General features: G+C 37.7%; 1 protein-coding gene and 1 pseudogene across 1 annotated transcript; both read left to right on the top strand.

Annotated features, from left to right (window-relative positions):
- Positions 1–8484: 8484 nt before the first annotated feature.
- LOC107657086 (low choriolytic enzyme-like) lies at positions 8485–9870 on the top strand. Its single transcript, XM_016445093.1, has 7 exons — positions 8485–8578; positions 8746–8859; positions 9096–9099; positions 9137–9257; positions 9342–9442; positions 9525–9649; positions 9814–9870. Exons 1-6 carry the CDS (start codon positions 8485–8487, stop codon positions 9646–9648), a joined length of 558 nt encoding a protein of 185 aa, XP_016300579.1. The 3' UTR covers position 9649; positions 9814–9870.
- A 2010-nt stretch (positions 9871–11880) lies between these two features.
- LOC107657085 (low choriolytic enzyme-like) lies at positions 11881–13284 on the top strand (annotated as a pseudogene).
- Positions 13285–15613: the final 2329 nt, after the last annotated feature.

Raw genomic sequence — 15613 nt, 5'->3', positions numbered from 1 at the left:
ACCTACATAAATGAAACTTTCAGCAATGATTATCTCATTATTATCTGGTAAATTCACACAGCCTTCTATGATCTATATTCTCATTCATTCACTGGTCACACTAATTTACATTATTTCCGAGAAACACAGATTATAACATGAATAAATAAAACCACTCAATGAACCACTCAAAGTTGTCTGAATCAAAATTTTTGGCTTTTACAGAGATGTTAGACACAAATATTGCATATTTTGTGTAGTTTTTGAAAGGCTTTTAATAAAAAGGCATTTCCATATTTGTGTATCACACAGTGCACAAAATGAGATTTACTTCTTCCTAAATGTCACATACAGTAAAATAATTTACCATCAGATGGCCCTTCCTCTTGACATTACAAATATTTGATGGGGTGTAAGCATTGCTTAGCACACACATATGAAAGAAACGTGATTTTTGAGGAAGACAGATGTAGGTATAGGAAATGACAAAATGTTGAGAAATGAAATGTAAAGTTCTGCCCTATAAAGGCAAAATACCTTAACTCGCTGGAGTGTGGAACTGAGAAAAATTACTTTTTAATTTGTCCAGCCAAATTAAATATATAGGGCACTGGAAATCTAGCAATTAGATGTTTTAGTAATGAAATTTATGTACAAAAAAAAATATTGAGCTCAAACTTGATTTTCAACCCTATTTTGAGGTTACTGTACTCTGCCTCAAAAAAAAGTGAGATGTCACGCCAAGGCAAAATGCAGAAACTTCCACATTATCAATACTTGGTGGCTGATCACCATTTACAAAATCATTATAGTTACACCTGTATAAAATCTAGTGATCATGGGCTATCTCATAGACTATAACATATAATGTGACTATTAATTGTTTTTCTGACCTTGACAACCAGAAAAAAAGTGAAACATGTGACTGGGTACCGTTTTGCAACCAATGTATTGGCAATGTTTACTAACGGTTAAACATGATGTGAGTGGATACCATTTTGCAACCAATGTATTGGCAATGTTTACTAACGGTTAAACATGATGTGAGTGGATACCGTTTTGCAACCAATGTTTTGGCAATGTTTACTAATGTTTACTAAAACTCACAAAATGTTCACTTTTACAGATTAAAGTCACTTAGTAGACTTCTTTCACAAAATTGCACTGAGGCACAGGAGTGGATCAGAAGTTTACTTGGAGGACACTTCATCAAATTTAGGCTCAGGGAATTTGAACTCAGGGAAGGAAGACAGATCACCACCACCGTACAGCCGCTGCAGTTTAGTTAGTAAACATTTTAGTAAAAGGACGACTTGATGTGAACGCCAGTAAGTAGCAATAATGCTTGTGGATTAAAAATCTCCGATGACGTTCATTGCCATGGATTTTATTGGGTTACAAGAAAAGGTTGGATATGGATTTAATTGCGGACTGTTACTGATTTTATGTGTGATCATACTGCATGCTACGCTGTCATTCACAGCATTCGAGTCCACACGCGTGCAACTAGCCCTAAAAAGGACAAACCCATAAAGAGACATCAGAAAATTAATTTAATGCTATTTTCCATCTTATTGGGACTCAAATAATACAATTTCATGATTTTTTTCCAAAACTTGACTCTTATATTTGATTTAAATGTTTGTATCCCCTAGGATACGTTGCTCCTTTGGGGGTATAAATTCACTGGAAACAGAACACTTGTTTATCAATGCTTGTTGCAGCATGGTTGTAATTCCTGAATGTTTTGGAGTACAGACCTAATGTTGGTCTCTTTTTAAAGAAGACACATAACAGATTATTGCTGAAGTGAAAGCATTTCAAGAATTTCAAGAAAGTATAAAAAAGTTATAAAAGTTTAAGTTTACAGTAAAGATAATGTAGTATAGTAATTGTTTTTATTTTATATAAAATAAATATTTTATAAAATATGTTGCATTCTAAAATTGCTATAAAATCAAAGCCATATGTCTAACCGATTTATGTTCCAAATTTGAAGTTGATATCACAAATATTGTGGTTCCTGTGAGATTTTCTTTGGGCACTATACTAAAAAGAACCACTGGGTTACACCCAAACTATTGAGTTTTTCTAATGCAGTTTTCTGTCACAAATCAATCATTTTCTGTCACAATATCACATCTATTACAAAACAGTCACCAAATATGGAATCTTGACTGTCAAACCTTTCAAACGATATGTGCTTTGTCAAGATTACAAAAAGATTTGATGTTCTAAAACACAAGCCACAAAGTCACACAGTCTATATGTATGTTTTATATCTTGATTTATACCCCTAAAAGGGCGACGTATCCCCTGAGATACAAACATTTAGAGACAGATTACAAAAAATATAAGCATTTAATTTATAAAATTTCAGTGTAATCCTAATAAGTTAATGCTGAACAACAGCTTTTTAAACAGGTAAGTCCCCTCCAACGTGTGTAAATATGTGAACTACATCAACTTTTATCGGAGGGTGAGTAGATTTCCCACTATTTAAACCATGCAGGTTTAAATGCTGCCAGTGAGCTAAGCAAAGAATGGAGAAACAAAAGTCACCTCATCTAAATATTCACAACAAACACCCTTTCAAGATGAAACCAAGAAATGAGACCTACGCTTTCACTGCTTCTCCCCACAGCTTCTCAAATGTTTGTATCCCCCAGGATACGTCACCCCTTTTAGGGCTAGAAGTGGGTAGCCCCAGACTGACAGGCTGGCACTGAGTAAATAATCTGCATTATAAAAAAATAAAAATAAAACGGAAAACTTTAAAGATTTTTTACGATTACTTATTGTTGCCAAGTTATCTAGTCTTTGCTTGTTTGTTATATGGTGCAGTTAGATAGCGATCTGTCTAATTCGTTTGTCTAATGAAGTGCTTCAATGACAGATGTATGAAATTACACAGGTTACACCGTGTGTACAAACGCGGCAGACTTTAATGGACAGTAAAACAAGGCAGAATACCATAGGCTATAACTCCAGGCCGGCACAGTAACTTCATATTGACGCACTGCTAAACAAAGGCAGAGTAGCTTACCGTAACTCAATTTGAGCGCTCCAAAACAAAGTCAAAGACCGGTAACTGGTATATGTTGTTCTGCCTTGGGTTTCTCCTTGGCTTTTCGAAGTTACTGTTGCTAAGACAACCCATTATTTTCTCGAAGAAAAAACAACAACAACGAATTTGACTCAATATAGGCTACTTATCCACATGATCCAAACGGTCTTGAATGCCTCAAATCAGTAACTCATTTTCGACCAAAAACGAAGTTATGGCCTTTTGCCTTTGCACGACAGAGTTATAGGCTACATAGGTTACAAGTTTTTCAGTTTCAACCAGAAGAGTAACAAAGTACGCATGTTGCTTAGGGCCCCCTAAACACCAGGGGGCCCTTGCTCTCAAAGATTATTTAATTTTATTTAATTTTAGACTTAATTTATTTTTTGATTTTGGCCAAGGTTATGAAAACATGAATGTTCCTTTCCTTTTTTCTTGTAAGCAACTTTTTCCAAAGCAACTTACAAGAGATACATTGTATCAGTTCATACTTTCCAGAGGAATCAATTGTTTACTGTTTTAGGATATCTATCTATCTATCTATCTATCTATCTATCTATCTATCTATCTATCTATCAAATGTTCAATTGATTTTCTTCTGACAAATGAAATACATTATTTACAGAGCCTAATCATTAACCTGTAGACTGAATCATTTTTTATTATTAGGCATTGGAGTATTGTAATTATTATTACTGTCACTCAAAAACAGGCATGCTGTTGCTATGTTGAGGGTTCTCTATTTCCCGATTGCTTTGGTGCATTCATGCAATTCATTATGTACATTTGTCTGCGGTTTCCTACTTTATCAGTTGCTAATGTCATGTTGCTCAAAATGCATTATTTAGTTCACTGTATATAGTTCTCTGTGCAATAGTCTTACCCCTCAAAACATCTAGTCATTAGTTAATCGTATAAGCAATTAAATGCAAAATGGTTGATCTAGTTGTCATAAACTGTCAAGCATATTTTTTTTACACATTTCTATTAGTCTTTTTGTAAATTTGCCATGAAATGTGCAGGCGAATCTTGACTTTCACTAATGAAGAGAATTTAGATCAACCAATAACAAACCAGTTCTCAGAAATAGCTCAAAGGTGCATCTCATGAACCTTCAACTGGAAAGCATATATAGACAGAGGACAACACAAGAGTTACAAATTCCAACAATGGATGAACATCCAGGAAACGATCAGGGTCAACAGCCGAGAGGAAGAAGAGGAGTAAGGATGCATGGTGGAAGGGTACAGAGGCAAAACAGAGGAAGAGGCAGAAGAGGGCAAGGACAGCGGCACATATCAGATGAAATAAGGGCCACTATTGTGGACCATGTTGTCAATCATGGCCTTACAATGGCTGAGGCGAGGCAAAGGGTGCAACCAAATATTGGGAGATTGACCGTATCCTCAATAATTCAAACATTTCGTAGAGAGAACAGGCATGTCAACCAATGTGCAATGTATTGTTATACTGTATACTTGCTGTAATGATTCATAATACAGTGTTCATTTGTATTTTGCAGCATACAGCAAATATATTTTATACAGATACAAACTGCAACACACAAACACACACATTTATTTATTTTTTAAATATATTTGTGTGTTTGCACTTTTTTCTGTTTTATGTGCAAAATCATGTATTTCGCATTTCTGCATTTCCCATGTGTACAGGTAAAATATCTATGTACATACAGCAACATTTCATAGTGACCTGTACACATTTCCTATGGCTGTAGAAGAAAATAAAATACATGCAATATGTATAAATTTGAGGTAACTGTACGTTGTTCAAAATGAAAATGGATGTAATTCATGAAACAATTTTTGTGTGTTTTGGGATACAGCGTATAATGGAATTGGAGTCAAGTGAACCAGCTCACAACTTCATATATGTGGACGAGGCTGGCTTCAACCTGACCAAAAGCAGAAGGCATGGTCGAAATGTCATCGGCCACAGAGCTACTGTTGAGTTGCCAGGCCAACAGGGAGGAAATATCAGTATGTGTGTTGCCATTTCAGAGAACGGCGTGCTAACTCACATTCCCCGTATAGGGCTATACAACAGACAGCATCTCCTCACCTTCTTAGAAACCCTCTACAGGACTCTCATCCCTGATGATGAGAGGGGTCCATTCCGAGATGATTTACCAAAGTACGTGGTAATTTGGGATAATGTGAGATTCCATCACTCACACGCCATTAGGCAATGGTTTGCGACCCACTATAGGATGCTGATGGAATTCCTCCCACCTTATTCCCCATTCCTTAACCAAACTGAGGAGTTCTACTCAACATGGAGGTGGAAGGTCTATGATCGCCACATACTCAGATGACCCTGCTGGCTGCCATGGATGTAGCCTGTGAGGACATCACAGTAGACGCCTGCAGAGGCTGGATAAGACATTCCAAAAGATTTTTTCCATGTTGCTTTGCAAGGGAAGATATTCGTTGTGATGTAGATGAGAATCTGTGGCCCGACAGACTGGCACGTCAGGAGGTGTAGCCATTCCTCATACAGTGCTGTATGCAAAAGCAAAGTTCTGCCTAAGGGGTGTTTTCTGTATTTGCCTTTCTAATTTTGTATTTTCGCCTTAAAGCTTCATTCACAACATTCACAAATGTTTACAGAACAAGCGGGAACCCATTACCATTGTGTATGAAATGTGCTATATAAATAAACTTGCCTTACCTTGCCTTTGTGCCCATACTACTTTTTCTTTTCTATATCACAATGACGTTGTGTGTGTGTGTGTGTGTGTGTGTGTGTGTGTGTGTGTGTGTGTCTGTGTTTTTTTTGTCAGACCACTAGTAAAAGTGTAACTGTGAATCCTATCCAGTCTCTTTCAATCAATATCCCACATACAGTAATGTGTACATTTTTACTTTTGAACTGGATATATGGCATACATAAGAAGTGGATTTCAATACTGTAACTGTCATCCAAAATGTTGCCATAGTTTACATCAGGTAATACTAACAAAGTGCACTGTTATATTGACAACATGACTAAGCATTTTGACTATCTTGTTTGTGAACAATGACACAAGGACTTTTCATTCTGATGGCACTGATATGTTCATTGACATAAATACTTACTTTTGAGAGATGAACTAAAGATTTTGAGTAAGTTCCAGGCTTTTGTAGGTAATCCATTGTGTGGTGCTGTTTGTAAGAATTGTTTTGAGAAATGCACATACTTTTTTGCAAATATTAAGGATGATTTGAGAAATGCGCCAAAGCGACTGAGAAAAACTGTAAATAAAAATTCCCCTTTGTGTCATTTTCATTCAACTATCCTAAATGTAACAAATTAAAAATGAATAAACAAATGTCATGTATTGTGAACTAACAACTACAATTCAAAAATTAATTGAAATTAGTTGATAAAAAAAGTTTGAACACCCCAGGTGAAAACAAAGTACTCTTAAATGTATTAAAAATGTAGCCTACTTGAAATTCAGATAGCATATTTATAGTACAATTGTACTCCTAACATGCTTACTTGAAGTACATTAAAAATGTATTGAATTGCATATTAATATATTTTTAAGAAGTATACTAGAAGGTCAGTCCAAGCAATTCCAAAAAGAGCAGAAAACAAACAGGAATAACCAGGACACCAGGCAAAGATCAAAACCACGACACAGGGAACCAGGACAGGAAAGCACTGAACTGCAGTGTGACACAATACAAGACTAAGCAATGAATGACTGAGGGAACAGGGTTTAAATATGATGCTGCAGATTGTGCAACCCAGTCTCATAAAAATACGTACCTCTGTGTACATTTCTGCAACACCGTTTTTACGTACCTTACTGCACGTTTCGCCGCAGTTTCAAAGAGAAATGTCCACTGAGTGGCGCTAAAACACGGGTTCAATACGTCCACCCTGGCACGTTTTTATTACGTTGATATAGGTACGTATTGCTGTGTTTTTATTGCGTTTCTTCAGGTACGTATTGCGGCGATTCAGAATTCAAATATCCGGGGACTGTCGCTAAAAGTTAATGCTCTGTCGTGTTGGAAATATGCCCTACACCAAACCCAACCCTAAACCTACCCGATAGTGTTAACAAATGCAAAACTGATATAAAAACACATTTTTTGATGCAACCGTGCCATTTTAACTTCCTTATGTGCAGATTTGAACTGTTTTGTCGAACCGTAGTTACACAGGATTCGAACTGGAGCTCCTCACCTCTCAAGTACATCTCCGTACTCCGTGAGCTACCGAACAAACCTACTGTCTATGAAAACCCATTGATATGAAGCTGGATATGTGCGGTGCTAACAATCAAAAGCATCAGTTTTCAAATCTCCCAGCATATTAAAAATGTTTTGAAGTCACAACATAATACTCTTCAAGTAATTGTGCGAAAATTACGCTTTATTAATCGAAACTCTGTAAATCATACTCTGTGTGAAAATAATTTAAAAGGTTTCGGAGTTTTACTGCCTCTAGTGTTCATTTTTTTTGGAAACTGCAGTGATATGTACTTATTGGTACGTATTTCGCGTCTTGCAAAAATGTGCCCCCAGGTACGTATTTGCCATGAGACCGGGTAGAGATTGTGACAAAAGTATATATATAAACCATATGTAGACATACTGAAATATATTTTAAATATTTCTGTAATGAACATGTTCAGCCTGCTTTTCAAAAGGAAAATATCTTGAAAAACAATATTTTATAAAATATATTAATTCACTTGCGCATAAATACATTATAGCTATAAAATAAACAAATGCATTCTTACATTGTACCAACTTATAATGAATTATAAATATAATTTTGTCAACTATGCCTTAGTAATAAGCATACTCAATATCAATATGTTGTTCGGCTTTACTTGTGTGTACTTATAAAAGAATACTAGGCTGTTTTGTAATACAATTCAAGTACATTTTAATTTCACTTTTAAATACATAACATGATACATTACTTGTAACAAGCTACTATTTAACTGTACTTTCCACAAGCATTTCAACATTGTATTGTTATAAATGCATCATAAGTCATTTTTCCAAAGATATGCTTAAAATCCCTGTTTATGTATCTAAATTCAAACAAGCTCAACCTACCTCGTCATGTGTGAAAACAAACCTCATTAGCTTTTGTGGAAGCTCAGGTGTGCTTGCGTAATGCGCTTGACAAAATCCGATTGGATCTCACATGCATCAAGCAGGTTCGTTTGAGCTTCCGTTTACCAGTTCTGGGGCCTGTACAATGAAGCCAGATTAGCTGGCTAGGCAGGTAAGTTTCAGTTTAGTTTGCACCAATCCTGGGTTTTTGGTACCATGAAAGTGGCTTGGCTTTTAGCGGTGTTCATTGCCATAGTAACTTACACTCCACAGCTAACCTGCTCCGGGGCAGGTTATGTTCTGGGTAAGAGTTCGCAAACTGAAATTGGACCAATCAGATGTGAGAAAAGTGACATGTCTGACACAGAAAAGACCTCCTTTGGCTGCCTCTGGCCCAAATACAGTGACGGCAAGATTTATGTGCCTTATGTCCTCGCCAACCACTATTGTAAGTCACTAGTAGTATGATTTATGTTTTTACGTCTTACATAAAAAGGTAAAAAGTATGTCAAATTCTGTATCCTTGCTGAAGTCATGAAAGTACCTCTGCATCCTGCTGAGACTTAATAAAAAGATGAACCTTTCCATAGCAACCTCTGACCTTTGCCCTTTCAGCCTCCCGTGAGGTGGAGATCATCAAGCGTGGTCTGCACTCTTTCTCCTACAGGACCTGTATCCACTTCTTCCCCCGCAGCAATGAGAGAGACTATATCAGCATTGAGTCTCGCAGTGGGAACATAACACAACCAAAACCAAAATCAGAAAAACATCACAAACCAACACAGAATTTGTTTCAAGACAATGCAAAAAATACAGAAGTCAAAATTAAGGTTTGCATCAGCACCATGGGACTACAAACAAACATGTTTAGAATAAGAATCAGAGGAAGAAGCAGAATTCCATCAGAATGAGAATTACATCCCAAATGTAACTTGTTGATGAAGAGATAAAGATAGTATTCTGAGATGGGTAAAAAATTCATATTTTATGGATCTCTGTTTTACAGATGCTACTGGTATGTTGGTCGTCAAGGTTACAGCCAGACTGTGTCTCTAGACCATAATGGCTGTAAAAAAAAACTTACAAAATTGTCTGGCTTTAATGATAATTACTCAGAATTATTTTATATGATTTATATAATTATGATATGACTTATTTATTATTATTAAGCCATTACACACAAGCAATTTTAGTTTAACAATTATTATAACGCATTTATTTTTAATAGGGAAGTGTCATGTTCCTCCTCCATGACACCCACAGTGAATGGGGGAACTCCCTATGACTACAGCTCTGTGATGCAGTACGAGAGGTGAATGCGTCCTGTATAAGGAGATGCGGTTTCTCTGTGTGTAAGACTGTCATGTAATTGCATCTGTCACTTGCTCTGTCAGATATGCTTTCTCCAAGAATGGCCTCCCCACTATGATTCCCATTCCTAACAATAATGCTGCGCTGGGTACATCTACTGAGATGAGCCAGAATGACATCATCAGAATCAACAGGCTCTACCAGTGATGTGAGTGTAGCATCACACACATTCATCTCTGTCCTCCAGAACTCATACTATACTTACAAATGAACTACAAAATACACATTACATTTGTTGGAAGGTTGTTGAACACATAGCACATTAAAATGTTATATATGTAAAATGTTATATATATATTTTCTCATACATAGGAACAAAAAACATGCCTACAGCACCCAGACATGCAGCCTAAACTACAACAAAAGTTGACTCAAGTATCATAGATGGTGTTGACTTCTCTGCTTAATTGAATCGCCAATACATTTTCAAAGAGAACATCAAAGCTTTTGTCAGTTGATTTTTAAAGACTGGCCTAACTGACTGTGTGACTTTTTTTCAGAGAAAATGGATTATTCACACAGATTTATTTATTATAAACTAGTGTGAATAATACATTTTTGATAGCATTTGCTATTTTAAATGTAACAATGTAAATAAAATATGAATTTATAGTTATAGTTATCTTTTACTGAATTGATGTGGGAACAAATAGTTTCCAAAAGTTCAGTAGGCCTACCATACTTTTAAAACACTGAATTACATTTTTGAGCTCTTGGGTCACATTTGTTGAGAAATGTCATGCTTACATCATGTCTGTAAACACAGAAAGCGGGTAGCATTATTGTGTAAAATTTGAGCAAACTGTTCACATTCTCAACCCTTCTTACCATCTGTGGAATCACCCACTGTCAAAACAAAGAAACCTCAAACAACTGCTGTTGCACCAAATATCTTGCTTTTCATATCCATACTAACAGCATGATTTCAAGAGTGATTGTGTTTTGAATACAACAGTTCAATAACCAAGAAATTAATATTGAGTAATTCACTCCATTACAACTGCTTTGAAAAATATTAAAAGCAGTTGTACTGATTGTAAAAGCAGTTGTAAAAATATTATGGCTGAGACCAGAGATATGGATTTAGGATATAGATTTAGAAAGAAAAGCGCTTACAAAGTGGGGTGACAAATATGAGAGTTTCTGCTTTTATATTTTTCCCAAATTCATTTTGAGTCAATAACTACACATTTAACTAAACATGTATGTTAGCAACAGCCAAAAATCTATTAGTCATGGCATTTTATCATCTGATGTTTAAAAAACAAATAAAGTATTTGTACAGTACAGTATTTGTTAATTGCTCAGTTCATCATGAAGGACGTACACTTATTTGTTTACACTTATTTTGCCCTTCCAAACTTCAGTGAGCTGGAGATTCTAGTGTTTAGATTCTTCAAAATACAGCTCCTGGATACATTTGGTGAGATGAAAGAGATTACAACTGCATTCAGTCCTATAGTTTTGCCACAGAACCTGCATGCAAAAGCATCAGAAAGAATCACAACATAAATATTTGTTGAAATAATGGCAAATTAGATTTAAGAAGAAAAAAAGAAAAGAAAACATTCATAACAGATTATATAGATGAAAGATATAAAACCAGAGACAAAACAATAACTGAAATTAATTTCCAATATATGTATGAATTTACAAAATAATTTGTATAGCAAATGAATAAATACTAACTTAATATTATATAATTATGGCCCAAGTGTTTACATGTGTTTAAATGTGAGAACGTTCTCGCTTGTATTTCATCAGGTTTGTGTGTGACATGTTCCTTTATAAAGCAACAAATGAGGGAATTTCACACCTGTTCTCTTTCAAACAACATGTCAGCATGTCTACTGTACTTCTGGCCATATCAGTAAAGATCGTATAGATACGGTATAGGTATAAACCCTACGTGTGACTGTAGTGTTGCACTGGCTTTGGAAATCTAAGGTAAGAGAACTGGTTTGTTTCCCTGTCTCTGTTCAAAGAAATGTATATTTCACCAAGTTGTAACATTGTTTGAGCATTAGTTGAGGAAAGGTACTCGTTTATAATGATTATACAGTATGTGATTCTAATGTAGATCAGAAATGTATTGTGTCCCATTTTATTAGATTTTCACATTGTGTCCTCCTTATAGATTTGTAGTATTACAGCAACACACGGAATTCATTAAAGTTATGTTGAATATCATTGTTATGGTGACAAATTGAGCCCTGTGATGGACTGGCCACATCTGTTTTCCTGCCTTTGCCCAGTGACCATAGAAAATGGATGGATATTATGATACGTTGATAAATATTAGTAAAAGAGCTTAAGTTGACCTTCATTTGAGGCATTAAACAGCTGTGCCTTGGTTCTTTCAACAGGTCTTTGGACACCATGTTTGTGACCAAGGTGACTTTTGGCCTGTTGGCCCTGCTTCTCGTCTTCTCTGTTAGAGCTGAGGAGATGGTAAGACATACAAATTTATATCAGAGGCATTTATATCAGAGGCAACAGAGGCATCAGTACGTTCTCACCACATACTCACCAATACACATCAATATGCTGCACCTGTTCTTTACTAAACGGTCCCAAATGAACTGTTGATGTGTTAGTTCCTGAACCTGATGAGCCCAAGCTAATGGATGACATTGCTGTGAATGAGAGAAATGCTGAGCCCTGCACCTCCTTCAGCTGCCTCTGGCCCAAATACAGTGACGGCAAGATTTATGTGCCTTACGTCATCGCCAACCACTATTGTAAGTCACTAGTAGTATGATTTATGTTTTCATTTAGAGCCCAAAGAGAATAAAGAATTAGACAGACTCTTTATTGTTCCTGATTTTAGGGCAGAGCCTAACGCTCAAGTATAATCAGTGCAAAAGCATGTGAGTGTGAAACAAAGTAAATATTTCCATAGCAACCTCTGACCTTTGCCCTTTCAGCCTCCCGTGAGGTGGAGATCATCAAGCGTGGTCTGGACTCTTTCTCCTACAGCACCTGTATCCACTTCTTCCCCCGCAGCAATGAGAGAGACTATATCAGCATTGAGTCTCACAGTGGGTATGAAACAGAAACAAACTAGAGAATAGATCATAGTGGAAATCAGAATGAACATTTCACATTATTGTCAAGATAAGAATGACAGGTAGAAGCATCAGAATGAGAATTACACTTAAATTTTAGAATAATGATAATGAAAATACATATGTGATCAAGAGATGGATTTTATTGTCTTACAGATGCTACTCGTATGTTGGTCGTCAAGGTTACAGCCAGACTGTGTCTCTAGACCGTAATGGCTGCCTTTACCACAACATTGTACAGCATGAGCTTCTCCACGCTCTTGGCTTCAACCATGAACAGACCACATCCAAGTCATCTGGGAGAACATCATTGATGGTACACTGTTAATAACAAATCCATTTTTGAAGAATACATTTAGCGATTAGTCCAGTACTTTAGTGCACATCTACTAGACTAAATGTTTTGTTTGCCCATCAGACATGAAGTACAACTTCAACAAAATCAACACCCTAAACCAGGGAACTCCCTATGACTACAGCTCTGTGATGCAGTACGAGAGGTGAATGCGTCCTGTATAAGGAGATGCGGTTTCTCTGTGTGTAAGACTGTCATGTAATTGCATCTGTCACTTGCTCTGTCAGATATGCTTTCTCCAAGAATGGCCTCCCCACTATGATTCCCATTCCTAACAATAATGCTGCGCTGGGTACATCTACTGAGATGAGCCAGAATGACATCATCAGAATCAACAGGCTCTACCAGTGCTGTGAGTGACACTGCCTAGAAACTAGGCCTCCACTATTTAGCACTGGATGTATAGATAAGTGATGGCCAAGTGATTGAGTGATTGTATACATTATCATTGCATTGCCTAGCAAATCTGTCATGATATATTACACAAAAAATATTTTTACTAATGTAAACAGCACATTCATGAGTATTTATGAATACTTTTTTTTGTTTACTTTTATCACAAAAATAATTCTGATTGTCGACACGTTTACATCATCCAATTTCGGAAAGGGCCACCTCCTTTCAGCGGGGTTCTTCCTACGACGGTACATCCTGGGGAGGCCTCGATTTTAAGTCAGGAGATCGTGTCACTCCTAGAGAAAGGGGCTATAGAGGAGATACCCCCCACTCAGATGGAGTCAGGCTTCTACAGCCGGTATTTTGTTGTGCCCAAAAAAAGATGGTGGTCTTTTTCCCCGCCACTCAGGTGCTTCGGGATCCGATACGGGAAAATCAGGTGGACGTTTCAACCGTAGAACACCCAAGACCCCTGGCAGACTACTGGGCCGCGTGGAGACGCCTGCCCGATATTTCACGGTGGGTACTACGCACCATTCGACACGGGTACACTATCCAGTTTCGGAAAGGGCCACCTCCCTTCAGCGGGGTTCTCCCTACGACGGTACGTCCTGGGGACGCCTCGATTTTAGGTCAGGAAATCGTGTCACTCCTAGAGAAAGGGGCTATAGAGGAGATACTCCCCACTCAGATGGAGTCAGGCTTCTACAGCCGGTATTTTGTTGTGCCCAAAAAAAGATGGTGGTTTACATCCGATTTTGGACTTGCATCGTCTAAATCTTGTGCTCAGAGTGAGCAAGTTCAAGATGCTAACAGTAAAGTCCATTCTGTCTCAGATCCAATCCAAAGATTGGTTTGTAACCATCGATCTAAAGGAGTGATGGGCAAACTTGGCCCTTCCAGGCCACTTTCCTTCCTTCAAGAAGGAGTCCAGCTGAGGACGTTGTGTCGCCGCAAGACGATCACTACGGACGCGTCCCTTACGGGCTGGGGAGCGGTCCATCAAGGACGTCCAGTCTGTGGAGTCTGGACAGAGGTGCATCGTGGCTGGCACATAAATCGTTTGGAGATGCTAGCAGTCTTCCTGGCTCTCAAACAGTTTTTACCCCAGTTGAGGGGTTGTCACGTGTTAGTCAGGACAGACAACAGTCCTACAAGGAAGCAGCTCCGAGCGAATGACGTATGTGGTCAGCTTTGCGCATGTGCCGCTCAGAAGTGATGCACGCGGAAACGCAGGGGAGCGATGAAAACAAAACACCGGTCACTTATTAGAAGTACAAAACGAGGATTTGTAAAGAAGAATGTCAGAGAATTTCGATATAAGCCAAGAGGAGACTGGTTTTCCTTTGCTAAAGTAAGGAAACTTTGCTTCCTTTGCTCCTGTTAACAAACGTTGGTTTTCACGAGACTCACCGGCGCATACGTAAAGCCGACCTCATACGTCATCCTCCCGGAACTGCTTCCGTGTAGGACTGTTGGCACAAGCTACATTAAAGTGATTATTACGTTTTGAATATGGATATTTTTCTTACAAAAATGCACAGATTCGCTACAGGTGGCCTTTGTTCACCCCCCGGAGCTGTGTGAGACACTTTTTTTATGGATGGGCGCTTTTTATTTAACTTCTTTTGGACTGAAGCAATGCAACACCCGCTGAGTGGCATTAAACAGCTTGAAAGATCAAAGACAATTTTTAATATAACTCCGACTGGATTCGTCTGAAAGAAGAAAGTCATATACACCTAGGATGACTTGAGGGTGAGTAATTTGTGGGCTAATTTTCATTTTTGGGTGAACTAACCCTTTAACGCATCTGCTCTAGGGACCTCGCGCTGCGCTGCCATTTGAACTTTGAGCCGAGCGGATAAATGCTCCGTGTGGCGCGCTTCAAATGAGTAGCGCTGTTTAGTTCCACTTTTGGCGCATAAACATTGTATCGAACATTTATTGAACTCTTGTTATCGTTTTATCAAGGAAAATTAGAGCATGATAATTATCGTTATCATTTTATCACCCAGCCCTTGAAAATTGATGGCCTTCTCCTTAAATGGAGCTTTTGCATTTTACAGAAATCTGTGGGCACAGATTCCACGTGGGCCTAGTACAGTATGACACGTTATGCTCTTTAGAGCATTGTCTACAGTCTATTGTATTCTAGCTGTGATTTATATCCTTAGTCATCACTTTACATCAATATAACTGATCTATGCTGACCTTTGCCCTCACAGCCTCCTCTAAACTAGAGATCATCCAGCAGGATCTGGACTCTTTTGCTTCCATGTCCTGTATCTGT

This window comes from Sinocyclocheilus anshuiensis, unplaced genomic scaffold (genome assembly GCF_001515605.1).
Source record: "Sinocyclocheilus anshuiensis isolate Anshui unplaced genomic scaffold, SAMN03320099.WGS_v1.1 scaffold944, whole genome shotgun sequence".
In the NCBI taxonomy this organism is placed as follows: Eukaryota; Metazoa; Chordata; class Actinopteri; order Cypriniformes; family Cyprinidae; genus Sinocyclocheilus; species Sinocyclocheilus anshuiensis.
This window is presented reverse-complemented; position numbering and strand designations above follow the sequence as displayed.